General features: G+C 49.5%; 1 protein-coding gene across 4 annotated transcripts in view; it reads right to left on the minus strand.

Moving 5' to 3' along the window:
* Nucleotides 1-19,439, minus strand: part of pikfyve (phosphoinositide kinase, FYVE finger containing) — a 180,198-nt gene that overhangs the window by 47,486 nt on the left and 113,273 nt on the right. For all 4 annotated transcript variants that reach the window (XM_085985714.1, XM_085985715.1, XM_085985713.1 and 1 more), the window contains 2 exons: nt 5,484-5,584; nt 3,391-3,462 (listed from right to left, as the gene is read on the minus strand). In XM_085985714.1, coding sequence (XP_085841840.1) covers nt 3,391-3,462; nt 5,484-5,584 — 173 coding nt within the window. The remainder of the gene's footprint in view (nt 1-3,390; nt 3,463-5,483; nt 5,585-19,439) is intronic.

The raw sequence follows: 19,439 nt of genomic DNA on the forward strand, positions 1-19,439 counted from the left end.
AGCAACTCGCGGCAGCGCAGGACGCGAGTCGCGAGTTCATGAGTGGTGCCGTGCAGACACTCACTGATCTGATGCGGGCACAGACCAGGGCAGTTCGGGCACTCACTTCTGCCACACTCGCTGTGTCGCGGAAGCATCGCCAGGGCACCCGCCGCCCTGCTGCAGCACAGCGGTCTGGCCTCCACCAGATTGCTGCGCTTGCTGCACTGCCAGCCCGGCCGAGTGCCAGTGTCTCTGGCGACCAGCGAGCGCCTGGCATCAGCCAGCTTGCCCCATTGCTGCAGCCGCCACTGCAACTCCCCCAGCCAAGGTGCGACGAGCTGCTGCAGAGACTGATGCTGCCCAGCCACAGCTGCAGCAGTCAGCAGCCGGCCCCTCCAGGACCGGTCCTCGTCTAGGCTGACCCCCAAGGGCATCTGCCGTCACGCATTCTGCCCCTCAGGAGCCTTCCCCCAGCCTTGCAACACCCACAGGGCCCAGGTTGAGGCGGAGCAACAGGTCGGGCAGGGGCCGCACAAGGCCTCGCCCTCTCGGCACACCCAGTAGAGTGTGTTGACAACGGTTTTTTTTTTTTATATGGGGGTGTTTGTGTTGTGGGGGGGGGGGGCTTATTTTGGTAAGGCCGAGGATGAAGGCCAATTGGATGGGCAAGTTTTGTTATTCCTCCCCAGGTTGTGGGAGTGAGATATTTTTGTGACTGTTTTTTGGGGGTCTTGTCTGTTTTTCTGTTTCATGTGGGAAGGGCCCCGAGTTTGTTAAATAAAGCTTTTTATTTATTCAGCTTGTCCAGGTGTCATGTTTCCAGTGGTTGTTGCGTTAAGCGGCTGAGGGCTTGCGGAGCGGCTGCATTCAGGTGCGTTCATTGCCACAAGCCATTCCCTGACAGGGGGCCTAGAAGTGTCGTTCAATAAGCCGCCAGCGGACGGCCCTTGGACCTTGTGGCTCCCTCCTGGGCTGGTACTCCTCCTCCTCCTCCTCCTCCTCCTGCTCGTCCTCCTGAGGTGGTGGTCCAACGTGAGGTGGCAGTGCCCGAGTCCTGCGGATAGCCAGGTTGTGCAGCATGCAGCAAACGACGACGAACTGGGAGACTCTATCCGGCGAATACTGCAGAGATCCGCCGGAGCGATCCAGGCAGCGGAACCGTTGCTTGAGGACGCCAATCGTTTGCTCTATGATGTTCCTTGTGGCTTGATGGCTTTCGTTGTATGCCTCCTCCGCAGGGGTCCTGGGCGCACGGAGCGGGGTCATGAGCCATGTACACAAAGGGTAGCCCTTGTCCCCAATAAGCCATCCCCTTGGTGGAGGCTGTGCCTCGAACATGTCAGCCACAGTAGTCTGGCGCAGGATAAATGCATCGTGGCTGCTTCCTGGAAAGCGGGCATTGACAGCTAGGATGCGCTGCCTGTGGTCACACACCAGCTGTACATTGAGGGAATGGTAGCCCTTCCGGTTGCGGTTATTCTCGGCATTGTCGATAGGTGCCCGCATAGCCACATGCGTGCAGTCAATGGCGCCCTGCACCATGGGGAAGTCCGCGATCCTGCCAAATCCGACTGCACGCTGCTCCTGCCTCTCTAGGGTCATGGGGAAGGAGATGAATTGGTGTCTCCTCGCGAAAAGGGCATCGGTGACCTGCCGGATGCAGCGATGCGCGGCGAACTGGGAGATGTTCGCTATGTCCCCAGCAGCGGCTTGGAAGGAGCCGCTTGCATAAAAGTTCAGAGCCACCGTGACCTTCACTTCCACCGAGAGAGACGTCCTGCACATCAGCTGTGGACGCAGATCTCTGTGAAGCAGCTGGCAGATCTCTGCAACCACCTCCCTTCTGAAGCGCAGCCTCTTAACACAATGCGCGGCAGTCATGGTGAGATAGGACACCTGCTGCCGGTATTCCCTGAGTGGGTAAGGCCTACGTTGCCGACGCCTGATGGCCCCTCTGCGTCTAGGCATGGCTGGCCCTCTCACACAGCGTCTGCGAGCCCTTCGCACATAATGCTGGAACTGAGGGTTGGAACCCCATACAGCCCCCATAATAAACTTGCAAACAGTTAAATCACAATGATTCAAATTTCCAAGCTCTGGCCAGAAGCCAAAAATACCTCTCCTATGTTGTCCCAAATCAGTAAGCTCTGTTCCTTGGTCTCTGTCCAGAAATCCAAAGCACTGAAGTCATTGCAGCAAAATGGCTGGGCTTTATAGGTCAGTGTAAGTGCCCTTTAATTAGCGCTCCCCGAGGCCCACAGGGCCTCTGTTGCGTTCCACTTCACAGTTCTTAACAGCGCCACGCCCACATTGGCCGGGCGCCACTGAATTTCCGGTTTGGGGCGCACAAACAGCATTGCACGACGAAATGACGTCATAAGCTGCGCGCGCAGCTGAGCGGGCGCAAACACTTTGCGCCGGCGCTAGATGTCAACTGAAGTTGGGCGTAGGCGCAGATCGTTCTGCGCCCGGGCGCTAAGTGCCTAGCGCTGCAAATCTACCCCTCTTATGGCGTTAGCGGCTGGCGAGCGCAACTGAATTTCTAGGCCGGAATGTCCTGTTTCATAGCTTATCTGATCATCTGTGGACCAGGAGGGGTTGGCCTGTCACTGAGGCTGGGATTCTTCCCACTTGGCTCCAGATAACCCTGCATGCCACTGCCTTGAAGCTTAGGGTGGCTGGGCTACACAAGTAGCAGGGAACCGGTTACAAATTTGAGTTTGCCATAAATACCATCTCAGGATCAGTCACGATTGCAGCATTCTGTTTTAATAACCTGACAGATTTAAAACAAAACAGAAGTGCATACAATCGATGTGTTCACAACCAAAGGAGAGACTGAGCCAGATACCCAGGGCTAGGTACCCAATCCTTAATCTCTGATTTCAAGGCCTGTTAATGTTGTATCTGTCTTGTCCAATACTACAGTCCATATTTTCATGTCTTTCAGCAAAGAAGATTAAATTGCAATGGAATTCCAGAAACAAAGGATTTTTCTCCATTTTAATGCCTGTTCCGATCAAACTGCTCCCTTATGATATATCTGTTAATAGCATTGATCAACTGTCAAGTTATTAAAGTCAAAGTAGTAGTGATAAAACTAATGAATATCAGTTCATACATTGATGACAAACATATAGATGAGCATTTTGGATGCTGCATAATTATTGTTCGCTAATAATTTTAAAAAGGGAACCAGGCACATGAACAGGATACTGGGAATATATGGACCAATGCAACTTCAGTTTCAGACACCATTTTAAGAACGTTAATCTTGCTACTGCACTTGGGGGTGCTTGTGGGCAGACTTTACGTAGATTTAATAAAAACAATCTAAATGGCTGTATTTTTCTTGGAATAAAAGTCAGAGGCTTATCTGTAAAATTAGTGGAGAACCACCACACTCACCTAAAGCAATATCTTTCTAAAAATATTCCCAAAGTCAGATCATTTTTCCCATAAAATTCCATTGTGACGATCCTAAAAGTACAACCACCACAATTAATAGTTAATTAATCATAATAAAAACCTATGACAAAATAAAGTCTGTATTAATCATGCATATTTAAAATAGCAATCCTTCAAGGGCATACTTAAATCCATATTGGAACCATTCAAAGCACTGTTTTATTTTTGGCAATGCGTAACAGTGTGGCAGTAAATGATTTCTCAGAGAAACCATATCTAGACAAAAGGCTAAATGAATCATTTCACTCATCTCATATAATTTGTTAGCAAAAGAATTGTTGTATAAACTTTGGCTTACAGACATGAGGAAAGCATTTATTAAAATATTTTGATGTTGAGGGACATACAATAATGTGGGTTTGGAAAGAGTACCTACAAAATTAATGAAATGTACAATACTGTCAGGAATTTACAGGAACTTTAATACAATGTAAGTCTTAAATAAAAAAGTTGGCACATACCATCTGTTCATAAATTCTGATATTTCATAGTGACTTACTAGCAATTGGAAATGTCTCAAACCTGTGAAAGAGCATCACCTAATATACGTTTATTTTGTCCCTCATTTAGAAGATTAAAAAAGCCTTCTTTTTTGACCCCATCTGAGTGTGCAAGCAGAGAAGTTGCTCTTTAGTCTCTGCCTCAATGGTGTCACCACTTAGGGGTGGCGCTCTCACCTCTGAGTCAGAAGGCGATGGGTTCAAGCCCCACTCCAAAGACTTCAGCACTTAATCTAAATGACACTTGAGTGCAATACTGAATGAGTGCTGCACTGTTGGAGATGCCATCTTTCAGATGAGACATTAAATTAAGGTCCAGTCAGCCTTCTCAGCTGGTTGTAAAAGATGCCACGACACTATTCGGACAAGAGCAAGGAAGTTCACCCAGTGTTCCAGCTTAAATTTACCCCTCAATCAATATCACTTGAAAAAAAAGATTATCTGTTCATTTGTCTCATTGCTGTTTGTGTACAAATTGGCTGCTACGTTCGTCTATATTACAGCAATGAGTACATTTCATTTGCTGTGAAGCAGTTAGAGACATCCTGAGGTTGTGAAAGATGCTATAGAAATGCTTATGTTGCTATAGGGAGCTTCTGGCAACTAAACAAGGATAACAACTTGCATTTATAATTAATAATATTAATATGTAATTGCACATTAAACATTACATAAGCTATTGCAAGGTTTCTTTTTTCCACTCAGTTCATTCCAAGCATATATAGTTTACTCTGAAGTCAGTCAACATTTACACAAAAAAAATTATCCAATATTTTGAATTGAACAAAATAAGTAACACAAAATGGGAATTTAGTCAGATAATTTGAATTAAGCAACTTTGAAGCGTTAACTGTGCTATAAAAATAGATATAGCTGAAGTAGGGAGCTGGAACCCAAACAAGGGGTTTAAAACAAAATGACAAAACTGAAGTGGTTTGTGGAATTAATTCAAACTTCTTAACTACTGCAATCTTCAGCTGCCTCCTGGGTATTCATTTTGTGGAGTATATGTTGAGTAGTGAGCATTACATCACAGGTAGGTGTTTTATAGACATCTTTGTAAACATTGAAGAATATAATACATGACTGGTTCAAAGGTATTACAAGATTTGTTTTTACCATGTTATTTACTAGACAATACACATGAAACAGGGTATTGCACCATACAAGAACTTTATAAACAGCATACTGTAATTTTATGCAAAAACAAATAATTGAGTTTTTCTAGATTTTCAACCTCAGGTTGCCAACAACAAATTTCTGTATTTTTCTTTATTGGAACATTATATCCAATATTTAAACTGAATTTAAAACTGGAAAAAATTAAAATATGTCTGTTCTGACAAATGAAGAGCAAGGGGGAGGGGAACCAAAGAGCTTTGGTGTTACGTTAGAGCAGGGGGTGGGGTGGGGTGGGGTGGGGGGGGGGGGGGGGGGGACACACAACACAAATAACTAGTGTAGAACCCAAATTTACAGTATATGTTTTAAACTATTTAACACTTCAAAAAATAAAGCAAAATGGTTACCCACCATGGACTGACGCATGGATTTGGTGCATTGCTCGACTGGACAGAGGAACTACTGAAGAGAACACAAAGCTTCTGATGGTTTGCAGGGCTCAAACAGTCCACCTTAAAAACAAATAAACAAATCTGACAAACACGTTCCTATTATCTGTCAAAAATACTTTATCCCTTCCTACTGTTCACACAGATGACCAAGTGTTGAATACAAAAAGCATCATGCTCACACCCGTGATTAATTCAGTACTCATAGTTTGCCATTGCATATGCTGTTTGTACAAGTTTTGGATCCACTGCGCAAAGTGTTTATCCAATGGGTGTCTGGACTGATTAAAGTATGAGTGACAAAGTCATCATTATTAGCACATCAGGTCAGTCATTATATAAACCAAAAATTCATTGACCTGTTTTATGTATGTGGGTGTAAAGCTTTAGTTTATAGTTGCTTCTCCGAGTAATATCATAAAATACCTTTTCCCAAAGCAGCCCGACTGCAAGGGAAATTTTGTTTGGTTAGTTTCTTGAGCCCTGTGGTTACTCAGAATATTTATATTTTGGGCACAACTTTTCCGAATGCATGGGTGAAGTTGTTAGAATTTAAACACCACGTTGTTACACCCGTATTTATGTAATGAAAGTTGTTCTGAGAATAACAAATCAATTATGCCATCTTAGTCTGAAATATGCTGCTTACTGTATAATTAAAAAAATTATGGCATCAGTTTATTTTATAAATATAGCTGCACATTTTTCGTAAGCTACATTTGGTGCACTGAGTCACTGAAGTCAGGAGAACTCTGAAATTTAAACATGATCATCATAATATTTTACCTATATTAAGGAAATGGTATCAGGGCACTTAGAAAATCATAACATGATTAGGCAGAGTCAACATGGTTTTATGAAAGGGAAATCATGTTTGACAAATTTATTAGAGTTTTTTGAGGATGTAACTAGCAGGGTAGATAAGGGGGAACCAATTGATGTGCAGGAAACTTTCGTTTAAACGGAGGTTAAATATCCGGAATGCTCTATCCACCGGCAAAATTCAGGAGTCGGTTCAGATAACTTTTTTTTTTTTACTGTTAGTTGCTTTTTTTCTCCATTTGGGGCTCTGCAAGTGTCTAGCTGAAGCTGTTGCTTAGCTACAGAGACACTGGCAAGCTGCGCCGACTGTTTTGAAGCTGTTGCTAAACAACAGGGTTTGTTGCTTCAGACGGAGCTCTGAGCTCCGTATGTTTTAACATTAGCGCTCGTTTCCCCGGCAGTGTTAATCGACCGGCACCAGCTCGGTCCCGTCAGTGCCGGATACCAGAAAGTTTCCTGTTAGTGTATTTGGATTTCCAAAAGGCATTCGATAAGGTGCCACATAAAAGGTTATTACACAAGATCAGGGCTCATGGGGTTGGGGGTAATATAGTAACCTGGATAGAGGATTGGTTAACGGACAGAAAATAGAGAGTAGGGATCAACGGATCTTTTTCAGGTTGGTAGGCTGTAACTAGTAGGGGTGCCACAAGGATCAGTGTTGGGGCCTCAGTTATTTACAATCTATATTAATGACCTAGATGAAGGGACCGAGTGTAATGTATGCAAGTTTGCTGAGGATACAAAGCTAGGTGGGACAGTAAGCTGTGAGGAGAACACAAAGAGCTGCAAAGGGATATAGATAGACTAAGTGAGTGGGCAGTAAGGTGGCAGATGGAGTATAATGTAGGGAAATGTGAGGTTATTCACTTTGGTAGGAAGAATAGAAAAACAGAATATTTTTTTAAATGGTGAGAAACTTTCAAATGTTGGTCTTCAGAGAGATTTGGGTGTCCTCATGCAAGAAACACAGAAAGCTAGCATGCAGGTACAGCAAGCAATAAGGAAGGCAAATGGCGTGTTGGCCTTTATTGCAAAGGGGTTGGAGTTTAAGAGTAAGGAAGTCTTGCTACAATTGTACAGGGCCTTGGTGAGACCTCACCTGGAGTACTGTGCACAGTTCGAGTCTCCTTTTCTGAGGAAGGGTATACTTGCCTTGGAGGCGGTGCAACAAAGGTTCACTAGATTGATTCCTGGGATGAGAGGGCTGTCCTATGATAAGAGATTTGAGTAGATTGGGCCTATGCTCTCTGGCGTTCAGAAGAATGAGAGGTGATCTCATTAAAACATACAAGATTCTGAAGGGGATTGACAGGGTAGATGCCGAGAGGTTGGTTCCCCTGGCTGGAGTGTCTAGAACTGGGGTGCATAGTCTCAGGATGAGGGGTAGGCCATTTAAGACTGAGATGAGGAGGAATTTCTTCACTCAGAGGGTTGTGAATCTTTGGAATTCTCTGCCTCAGAGGGCTGTGAATGCAGAGATAGATAGATTTTTGGACTCAAGGGGAATCAAGGGATATGGAGATCGGGCGGGAAAGTGGAGTTGAGGTCGATGATCAGCCATGATCTTATTGAATGGCGGAGCAGGCTCGAGGGGCCGTATGGCCTACTCCTGCTCTTATTTCTGATCAGGTATTGATAAATTGCAACTCCCTCCCAACTATGTGTAACGCAGGGACTGTGCACAAATGCCACCTCTGAAAAATGTTTAGCCTTGATGATAACTGTGGAAGCCAAATTATAATCTCCATCCTGAAAAGAGCTCATCTTTTCCCCTGCCACACCCAGTATCAGCCACTCCCACAACAGTTTTATCATGGGTTAGATCGAGTAAAACTCCCTCTGTACCGTCCTCCCTACGTGTATGTGTCTGTACGCAGTTAGACAGCCAGCCAAACTCCTTTCAATAACATGGGAGTCAGGATGTAGCGTCCAAGCTCCGGTGTTTAATGATGCCACACTTGCATGAGGTCAATGAAACAATACAAATCAGTGCTTTTGGTTGGAGTAAAAAGGCAATGCTTTCGAAGGCGTAACAATGTAAGATTACAGCAGATTAACTTGCAGCACACTTCATGCTGATGTGACCTCTTTGTTTGCTTATCACTATACTACTTCCTGTTCCTGTTGAGTGACCTACTGGCCATTACCATCTACTGCCACCTACTGGCGGCAACAAAACGTAACACCTGCAATTATAAGGCAGAACACTCCCCGCCTGGCGTCTATTAGATGCCACTACTTATAAAACATACAGAACTGTGGAATCAAGAACACTCAGTCCTCCTTAGGTAAGAGGAGTACGACCTCTGAGATGGGTCTGAAGAACTTTTTGACCGTCCCTTGAATAGTGGCCTTCACCTCTATCTTTCGCACCCTGTTGTCTTTGCTGGGGAAGACAGAGGTGACAAGACCCATAGGCCACTCATTGCGGGATACTTGGCTTTCTTTCAGTAAGACGATGTCACCTTCTCGGAGACTCCGACGAGCCTCGTTCCACTTCCGCCAGCTTTGCAAAGTGGGAAGGTACTCGGTGCGCCAGCGGCTCCAGAACTTACTGGCCAAAGCTTGTACTCTTCTCCACTGGCTCTTCAGGAGGTCTTTGTCAGTGAAGTCTCCAGGAGGAGTGGGTACACTGCTCTTCTGTGTGAGTAACATGTTTGGAGTAAAAAGGAATGGTGAATCTGGATCGGAAGAAACAGGAACAAGGGGCCTCGCATTAATGATTGCTGACACTTCAGCCATGAAGGTGTACAGCACTTCGTGCGTCAGCTGAGGTGGTCTGTTCTGTCGCAACATGGAGTCCAGAATGCGCCGCGACACTCCAATCATGCGCTCCCACGCACCACCCATGTGTGAAGCATGTGGAGGATTAAATTCCCATGTGCAACCTTGCTGGCTTAGGTATGTCAGGATGCTTGGCCTTTGGTTGTGTTCATTCCCTAACTCTAGCTCTCGACAGGCTCCAATGAAATTTGTTCCACAGTCGGATCTTAACTGCTTTGCTGGCCCGTGGATGGCGAAGAATCTTCGTAATGCATTAATGCAGCTGGACATGTCCATGGACTCGGTCACTTCTATATGCACAGCTCTTGTGCTCATACAAGTGAATAGCATAGCCCAGCGTTTGCTATGAGCGGCGCCTCCTCTGGTGCGGCGAGTAGTGATAGTCCAAGGGCCAAAAACATCCAGGCCGACGTATGAAAATGGTGGCGATGAACTAAGTCGTTCCGGAGGCAGATCAGCCATCTTCTGCTCCTCCGTTCTCCATCTGAGCTTTCTGCATGTGACGCATTGGTGTAAGACAGATCCAATCAACCGTTTGCCGCTGACAATCCACAAGCCGGCTGCTCGAATGGCTCCCTCAGTGAACTGACGGCCCTGGTGTTCTATCAGTTCATGGTGGTGTCTTGTGAGCAATGTTGTGATGTGGCTTTGATGTGGCAGGACAACAGGACTCCTTTCTTGCAAGCTCAGTTCTGCATGCGTCAGCCGTCCTCCAATTCTGATGAGGCCGTCATTCAAAACTGGATTCAGTTTCCACAGTGAACTGGTCTTGGTAATGGTTCTTTTTTCAGCAAGTGCTCTGTACTCCTCAGAGTACGCCTGAACTTGAACTGACCTGATGATAATGTTCTCAGCTGCAGCCAACTCGTCTGGGGAACGAGGCTTCCTGCACCAGTGCCAACCTCTGCATTTGTTTGATGAGCTACCAGGATCGGACTTGAGAGCGAGCCACATGGATTAAGAAAGCTATGGCTCTAACGAGCGATCGCCAGGTTGAAAAGCGCTCAAAGCGCTCACAAGTAAGTAGGCTCTCTTGGGTGTGAGTCATTAAGCTGATCACATGAGGATGGACCTCCACATCTAGTTCTGGGCTGACGAGCTTGAATGATTCTTGTGCCTTATAGTCAGCTTGGTCAGGTTTGTGTAAGAAAGCTGGCCCGGTAAACCACATTGTACTGGAGAGCTCGGAGGCAGGCACTGACCTGGTGACTAGGTCAGCTGGATTCAGCTCCCTGGGCACATACTGCCACTGGTCGGGGCATGTTGATTGTCTTATTCGCTGAACTCTGTTGTGTACATATATGAAGAACCTCTTTGACTCATTGGAGATGTAACCGAGCACAACTTTGCTGTCACAGTAGAATTTCACTGCATCAAGTTTGAAATCTCTCTCATCCAGGATGAGATCCGCCATCTCCACCGCTAATACTGCAGCGCGTAACTCCAGGCGTGATATGGTGGGCTCTGGCCGGGGTGTCAACTTCGCCTTTCCCAGGACAAATCCCACGTTGCTTTGGCCCTCATCATCCAGGGATCTCAGGTAGGCTACCGTGCCAATAGCTTTCTCGGACGCATCCGAGAACACACACAACTCGGTGCGTTTGGATTTGGAGAGTGTGTCTGGTGAGTAGGTGCGTGGGATATGAAGATTTTTTAGATTTTTGAGAGAATTTCTCCATGTCTCCCATTCTGTTAACCTGCCTTCGGGGAATGGAGAGTCCCAATCGCTCATGTCTGTGCAGAGTTCTCGTAGTAGGGCTCTTCCCTGAATAGTCACGGGCGCCACCATGCCGAGAGGGTCAAAGAGTGAGTTGACCGTTAACAGCACTCCACGGCGTGTAAATGGCTTGTCACCTACAGACACTGCAAAGGTGTCAGATTCAATTTCCCAACGTAAACCAAGGCTTAGCTGGGCTGGCATGGTTTCCTCACTGAAGTCTAAGGCCTAGAAATTCAGTTGGTTGCGCCAGCCGTTAGCGCCTTAGGAGGAGTAGATGTCGGGCGCTAGGCGGCTAGTGCCCGGGCGCAGCGCGATCTGCGCCTCGCCTCAACTTCACTAGAGATTTAGCGGCGACGCAAAGTCTTTGCGCGTGCTCAGCTGCGTGCGATCATGACGTCATTTCCTCGTGCAACGCCCTTTGTGCGCCCCCAGCCGGAACTTCAGTGGCGCCGCCCCATTGTGCGCCTGGCGCCCCTAGCGACTGTTAGAGTGGAACGGTGCTCAGCCGATGCGGGGTGCGGGGGGCGCAAATTAAAGGGCACTCCTCCTGCACTATAAAAGGCTGCCATTTCGCAGCACTCCTTCTTGAGAAACGGATCTTTGGAGAGAGACCAAGGTAGATAGCTTTCTGCTTTGGCCCAACACTCGGACAGGTACTTCTGGCTTCAGGCCACAGCTTTCCACTAGTCTTTGCCTTCATTGACATCTCATTGTTTGCCAGCATATTATGGGGGCTGCAATGGGTGTCAACGCTGGCTTTCTCAATTACATCCAAAGGGCTCACCGACGCCGTGAGAGAGTGGCAGCCCTGGCTAGACGGAGAGGGGGCAACAGGCGTCGGCACAGGAGGCCTCACCCACCCAGGGTATACCGCCAGCAGTTCTATCTCAACATGTCTGAGGAGCAGTGTGTTCGGAGGCTGCGATTCAGAAGGGACGTGGTCACAGAGATCTGCCAGCTGCTTGGCGGTGATCTGCAGCCACAGCTGAGGTGCAGGACGTCTCTGTCGGTGGCAGTGAAGGTGACGGTGGCTCTCAACTTCTATGCCACCGGCTCCTTCCAATCCGCTACTGGGGACATTGCCAACATCTCCCAGTTCGCCGTGCATTGCTGCATCCGCCAGGTGACCAATGCCCTTTTCAAAAGGAGACGTCAGTTCATCTCCTTCTCCATAGCCCTTGCCAAGCAGCAACAGCGTGCAATGGGCTTTGCAGCATTTGCGGGCTTCCCCATGGTGCAGGGCGCCATTGACTGCACGCATGTGGCTTTGCGGGCACCTCTGGAGAATGCCGAGAATTACCGCAACCGGAAGGGCTACCATTCGCTCAACGTCCAGCTGGTGTGTGACCACAGGCAGCTCATCCTAGCTGTCAATGCCCGCTTTCCAGGCAGCAGCCACGATGCCTTCATCCTGCGACAGACTTCTGTGGCAGACATGTTCCAGGCACAGCCTCACCCACGAGGATGGCTTATCGGGGACAAAGGCTATCCTTTGTGTACCTGGCTGATGACCCCGCTCCGTGCGCCCAGCACCCCTGCTGAAGAGGGATACAACGAGAGCCATCAAGCGACCAGGAACATCATCGAACAAACAATCGGCGTCCTGAAGCAACGGTTCCGCTGTCTGGATCGTTCCGGTGGAGCCCTACAATATTCGCCGGAGCGAGTCTCCCATTTCGTGGTCGTTTGCTGCATACTGCACAACCTGGCTATCCGCAGGACTCAGCCACTGCCACCAGAGATTGGAGGACCACCTCAGGAGGAGGAGGAGGAGGAGGACCAGCACAGGAGGGAGGCAGAAAGTGCAAGGGCCGCCCGTCGCCGGCTTATTGAACGTCGGTTCTAGGCCCCCTCTCAGGGAATGGCTTGTACCAATGTCAGCAGATGAATGTAGCCGCTCAACAAGCCCTCAGCCGAGCAGGGCAACCAGGACTTAACCAAAAAACCATGCACAGTGCAATTTAACAACAATAATTTATTGCAAACCTCTGCCCTTCCCACATTACATGCTCATGTGGAGAAGCCCCCTCCAAAAACACAAAACTACCAGTCTCGGCCTTACAAAAAGAAAGACACCAGTCTCGGCCTTACAAAAACACAACAGGCATTTGAGCATACCTTCTACTTTTTGCCCTGCAAGGGCGATGCCTTTCGCATCCTTGCCTGGCCCCTGCCCGCCCTGCAGCTCCTCCTCAATGGGAGCCCAGTGGCTGCAGCAAGGCTGGGGGAAGGCTGCGGAGGGGCAGATGGCGTGACGGCAGATGCCCTTGGGGGTCGGCCTGCACCAGCTCTGGCCTTGGAGTGGCCGGCTGCTGACTGCTCCAACTCTGGCTGGGCGGCAGCAGTCTGTCCAGCGGCTCGTGGCAGCTGCAATGGCGGAGTGGCAGTGTCGGCTGCAGGAATGGTGCCAACCTGGCAGATCGCAGGTGCTCACTGGTCGCCTGATACAGTGGCACTCGCACGGGCCAGCACTGCAGCATGCGCAGCAAACAGCTGAAGGACAGACTGCTGGGCTGCTGCTGCGCGGCGGGTGCCCTGGCGATGCCTGGCTGATCCAGCGAGGGTGGCAGCAGTTAGTGCCCGTGTGGCCCTGGTCTGTGTCCGCGTGGCCCTGGTCTGTGTCCGCATGACACCAGCCAGTGAATGGACGGCACGACTGAGCACTTGGCTAGAAGCTGACTGTGCTGCCGCGAAGTCCTGCAGACTCCTGGCCTGTGCTGCACTGAATTGTTGCAGACTCCTGGCCTGTGCTGCTCCGAATTGCTGCACACTCCTTGACAGAGACTCTATGGAGTCAGGCATCCTTGCCACTGCAGCCATGAGCTCAGTGCGCCTGCGCTCAGCCTGGACAGCCATTTCCTCTAGGAGGCGCACCTCCTCTGCGCTGACCGTCGCAGGACTGGAGGCCGCACTCACCCTCTGGGGAGAAGTCCGCCGAGCTTCCCCACCCCTCCCGCGTTGCTGCAGGCCGCTGGGTCCCGGAGCTTCACTCTCCTCCGACCCTTCCCCCCGGCTCCCCTCCAGGGAAGACGTGTCCCCTACATCGCCATGGGCTGGCGCGGCTGAGGGTGGCACTGATGGGCCGGCTTCCTCTTCCTCCTCCTCGTATTCCGAAGCGCTGACAGTGGCAGCTTGAGGGCCCGCCTCCTCACCTGGCGATTCACCATCTGAAAGCAGGAAGGCAGAAGAGTAGCTTTAGAGTGAGGACAGGGCGGCAGCGAGGGAGGCATGAGTGCTGCCATTCACCGCATTGGTCGGACAGTGGCAAAGGATGCTGATCTCATGCGCAAGTGGAACGAGAGAGGTCCAAAAGGTGATGCCCTTACCATTGGTGCCCAGAACAGGGTCGGCATCTCCACTGGCGACGGGGCCAATCAGCCGGCCTGCCATAATGCGCTCCACACGCTGGTCGAGGTCGGAGAGCTCTTTGAGGTCAGGACGGCCTCCCCCGGTCTCAGTTTGGTTGCGCCAGTTATGCGCCCTCTTGGCCTGCAAGAGAAAGGACAGCCTCTAAGTACAGTGTGTAGCCCTGATCTTGTCTGCACTGCCTCCCATGGTCGAATAGCTTGTACAGTGTGTAGCCCTGATCTTGTCTGCAATGCCTCCCATGGTCGAATAGCTTGTACAGTGTGTAAAGTGCTGAATGTGCAAGTGATTTTCATGCCAGTCCCATAGCTGCTGGATGAGGGCTGGCCATTAGGGCTTTCAGGTCCCTTTGCCCATAAAGTGAGGTGCACATGCAAGGATGAGGAGGACACTGGAAAGGGTACTCACCCTGACAACCCGAGTGAGGTCGTTGAACTTCTTCCGGCATTGCACAGGAGTCCTGGCAACCACGCTGTTGGAAGACACCCTGTTGGAGACCTCCCTCCAGGCTTTCCGGTAGGCGCTGGGCAGCGGCCTCTTGCCACCTTCTGGGAACAGAACATGGCGCCTGCGCTCCACTCCGCCAACCAGCAGCCTCAGGTCACCGTCGCTGAAGCACTGCGCTCTCTCCCTGGCCGCCTCCATAGCCCTGGGCGTTGTGCAGGTGAAGCTGAAGTGGTCAGGCCTAGGTTGAGGGCTGCAGTGTGCAGGGCGTGGCAGGCAAACAAATCGACCCTCCCCCTTTAAGAGCTGACCGGCACCAGAGTGTCTGCCGTCAATCAAGAACTCGCCGCACCGGCGCTGCGCCCGGCCTCGGGGGTATCGCTCAGCACCGCCGATTAGCGCCTAAAGATAGTCGTGCATCGCCTGTTTTAGCGCAGCAGCAACCTCTTGGGGCGATGCGACTGAATATCGGCGGAGGGGGTGCGGCTTTGCGCCGGGCGCAAACTTTAGCAGCCGCCCGACTTTACCGCCCCAAAAGTGGCTATACTGAATTTCTAGGCCTAAGTCTTTAATGCCCTTGGCGAGATCCTCAGCTGGGAAGGCCTTCATCACTGCTACACTGTTTGAGGCAATTTTGTGCAGCCTCAGGTTGGACTGTGCTAATGAAGCTTGAGTTCGCTTCAGCAGGTTGATGGCTTCGGCTTCTGAAGGTAAGGATATGAGGCCGTTGTAGTGTATGTGCTTTAAGTCAGAACTACTTTTTACAGCTCCTGTATACTGTAGTACCGGCAGTAACCACACCGGTATATAAGCTGTGCGCATGCCTCTGTACCCCAGTCTAGAAATCACCCTCCTCCAGTAAAGACCTGTTATTTGTTTATGTACAGCATCCGTGTAATTATTTATCCACTGAACCACGGATCTAACAGCCGTCATCAACATAAAAATGTCTCTCCACAAACGGTCTTGTGTCTGTTCCATGCTCGTGTTCTCCCTCTTTGGCTGCACTTCTGAGCCCATAGATGGAGACTGCAGGGGAGGGGCTGTTACCAAAAACGTGGACCCGCATCCTGTATTCAGTGATGTCCTTTGACATGTTGTTGTCGCGATACCAGAAGAACCTCAGATAGTTCCTATGGTCCTCTCTCACCACAAAGCAATAGAACATCTGTTGGATGTCTGCGGTTACTGCTACGAGCTCTTTCCTAAAGCGAATCAGCACGCCAAGGAGGGTGTTGTTTAGGTCTGAACCAGTGAGCAGAACGCTGTTGAGTGAGATGCCACAGTGCTGAGCGCTGGAGTCGAAAACTACTCTCATTTGACTAGGCTTCTGGGGGTGATAAACTCCAAAAATCGGGAGATACCAGCACTCTTCTTCTTTGAGTGGAAGTGCTAATTCAGCATGGTTACTCTCGAAAACCTTTTCCATGAAGGCAATGAACTGTTCCTTCATTTCGGGCTTTCTATCTAATGTGCGCCGCAGTGATGCGAGGCGTGACAGTGCCTGATCGCGATGGTTAGGCAGAAGAAGCCGGGGTACCTTGAAGGGGAGAGGCGCAACCCAGCTGTTCACCTCATCTTTGTGAAATTCTTTCTCCATAACATTCATGAAAGCTTCGTCTTCGAAGGAGAGAGCACCTTTGTTGTCATCTTTTGTCTTTTCATACACGGTGTGCCCCAGTTTGTCGACAGCTCTGGTGTCAGCCAAGCACCCCCATGCTGTGTGAGAGAAATCAACTTGTTGCTCCCCGCTGTAGCTTGCTCTCTCTTTCAGGTGGATGTGACTTGGGCAGGGAGTGAGGAAAGAGGGTCGTCCGCTTTCTAGCACGTTGGTCTTAAGGTGCTTACGTTGGGCTTGTGAGCTTGGCCTAGGCACACTTCTCCCACGAGCACCCAGCCTAAGTCGAGTCTTTGGGCAAAGGGGGCATCGTGTGCTCCGTTAACTTGCTCTCTCACCTTATGCACCCTCACCACATCTCTCCCGAGCAGGAGGAGAATCTGGGCCTTTGGATCCAATACTGGGATGCATGATGCTATGGGCTTTAGGTGGGCATGGTGAAGTGCTGTCTCAGCCGTTGGTATCTCCGATCGGTTGTCCGGGATTTCACTGCACTCTATCAGTGGCGGTAAGTCTATGCTCACCCCTTCACTCACTGCCTCGGCACAGAACCCATCTGCTTTCCTTCCTGCCATCTCCAAGAGTCCGGCACAGGTTCTCAGTGAGTAAGGGGCTGGGCTACTCTCGACGCCAAATATGTCAAAAAAGTCTGACCGTGCGAGTGACCGGTTACTTTGGTCATCGAGTATTGCATACATGTTAACTGAGTGGTCGCGCTGTCCTTGTGGGTAGACTCTTACAAGGCATATTTTGGAACACGATCGTCCTGTGAGGCCTTGGCCACACACCTCAGTGCATATGGAGCTCACCGTTGGTGCAGTGGTAAGGGTTCCCTTGCTCTTGTCTCCGGGCTCAGAGTCTTTGATGGTTGGCTTTTCCGTTGTGGGGGTAGGACCTGGGTGCATAGCTGTGCTGTGGCGGTCACTCTCACACTCCCTGCATCTCAACGCTATCCTACAGTCTCTTGCAGTGTGGGAAATGGAGGCGCAACACCTAAAACATATCCCATTATTATCTTTGAGGTAGGCTCTGCATTCATCTATGGTCTTGTTTCTGAAGCCTCTACATTTTGCGAGCGGATGAGGCTTATGATGGGGCAGGGTTTTCCGGGATCGTCTTCATTCTTTGCTGCATCTATGCTGATGTCGGTCTTTGCAGTGACATCCGTCTTATGCACGGATATAGGCATTCTTGTGCCTACGTACTTTGACATGGGCTTCTCATACTTTTGAGGGTCCACTGCAGTAGCTGGACAGGGCAAAGCTTGGATCATTTCTAATTCTGGCCTCTCTGCAGATAAAGTTCACAAAGAAGGAAAATGGGGGAAACCACATGTGGTTGTCTTTTGAATTTTGAGTCTACGTTGATCCATTTTTCTTGGAGAGGGTGGGGCAACTTCTCCACTATTGGGTTGATGCCGCGAGCAGTATCTAAATAGGAGAGCCCAGGTAAGTATCCGTCTGTTTTGGCTGCCAGTAACTCCATTAAAAGGTCTCCAAGTTCTCTAAGCTTAAGGTAGTCTCGGTTACCTATTTTAGGAAAGTTTTCCAGCTTACTGAAGAGGGCTTTTTCTATCACCTCAGGAGCGCAGTAACACTCCCCGAGTCTTGCCCAGACCATTCTAAGGGCTGTGCTTGGGTCATTTGTGTACACAAACCGGATCCTACGGGCATGTTCTGACGATTCTTTGCCCAGCCATGATGACAATAAATCCAACTCCTCACTAGCACTCAGGCTCAAGCCGCCAGTGGCATTAAGGAAGGATGACTGCCATGCTCTAAAACTCTCTGGCTTGTCGTCAAATTTTGTGAGACCTGTGATTACAAGTTCTCTACGTGCCAAATATTGGGCAATGCCTGTCATATTAGGAGTCTGTGCATGGGTTGCCAGAGTATGATCGCATCGGAAGGGCTGCGATTGGATGGGAGACTGCCATGCTGGATGACCTGTTCTAGCCTTTAAAAAGGGTTCTTTTTTGATGTGTGGAATTTTGGCATGAGTACTTTCCAAGTGGTTGGGAGCGGCGGATTGAGGCACAGGTTTCTTCGGGAGTGCTGCAAACTCTCCTTCGTGTGACCAGTCATCAATAACAAGGGGTCGTCATCAGTGTAGCGTGAATGATTCACCTGAGTGACCTCATGTTGGGCTGATGATGGCAATTCCGTGTTCTCGTACAATGGTTCAAAGTTTGGGAAGGAGGAGATGTCTGTGCGTATCCTAGCCTGCTCCTGGACATAGTCGCTTGTCCGCCTCTGTGCTTTGAGGTGATGCAGGACGGGCAATGCTGCGGTGCTCTCCCACCTCTGCTTCTAGTGCCGCTTCCCATATCTCCGCCTCAGCAGTAGCGGCAGCTGCTTCTTTCTCAATGTGTAGGGCCTCCAGCGTGGCATCCAATGTAGCAGCCTCTGCTTGTAGTCGGACCTTCTCTTTCTTCACAGCCAGTTCCTTTTTAGCAAAGGTCACGCGAGCCTGTGCCGCTTTAGCTTTAGCACATGCTCTAGCTGCTGCTACACTGGCTGTTGATGATCTAGATGAGCGTGTACTTCTTGAGCTGGTCACAGATCTCTGCTCGTCTTGGAAGCTCTTGCCGTCCATGGCTGCACCATGCTGCACTGCGAATGTTGCTTGTTGCGCCAGCTGATGACGTGCCTTTTTACTGTACCGTCCTCCCTATGTGTATGTGTCTGTACGCAGTTAGACAGCCAGCCAAACTCCTTTCAATAACGACATGGGAGTCAGGATGTAGCGTCCAAGCTCCGGTGTTTAATGATGCCACACTTGCATGAGGTCAATGAAACAATACAAATCAGTGGTATTGGGTTGGAGTAAAAAGGCAATGCTTTCGAAGGCGTAACAATGTTAAGATTACAGCAGATTAACTTGCAGCACACTTCATGCTGATGTGACCTCTGTTTGCTTATCACTATACTACTTCCTGTTCCTGTTGAGTGACCCTACTGGCCATTACCATCTACTGCCACCTACTGGAGGCAACAAAACGTAACACCTGCAATTATAAGGCAGAACACCCTCAGTATTGTTCCAATAAAATTACATTAACTTCAGTCTCAGAAGAGCAGTGCACCAATGAGCAAAGTGACTTGCTTGTTGCCCACATTATTCATCCTCGTGGCCTCTGAGCGAGACTGCAAGTTATTAAA

The sequence above is a fragment of the Somniosus microcephalus genome, chromosome 4 (assembly GCF_052327205.1).
Source record: "Somniosus microcephalus isolate GS21.2 chromosome 4, FLI_Smic_1.0, whole genome shotgun sequence".
Lineage (NCBI taxonomy): Eukaryota > Metazoa > Chordata > Chondrichthyes > Squaliformes > Somniosidae > Somniosus > Somniosus microcephalus.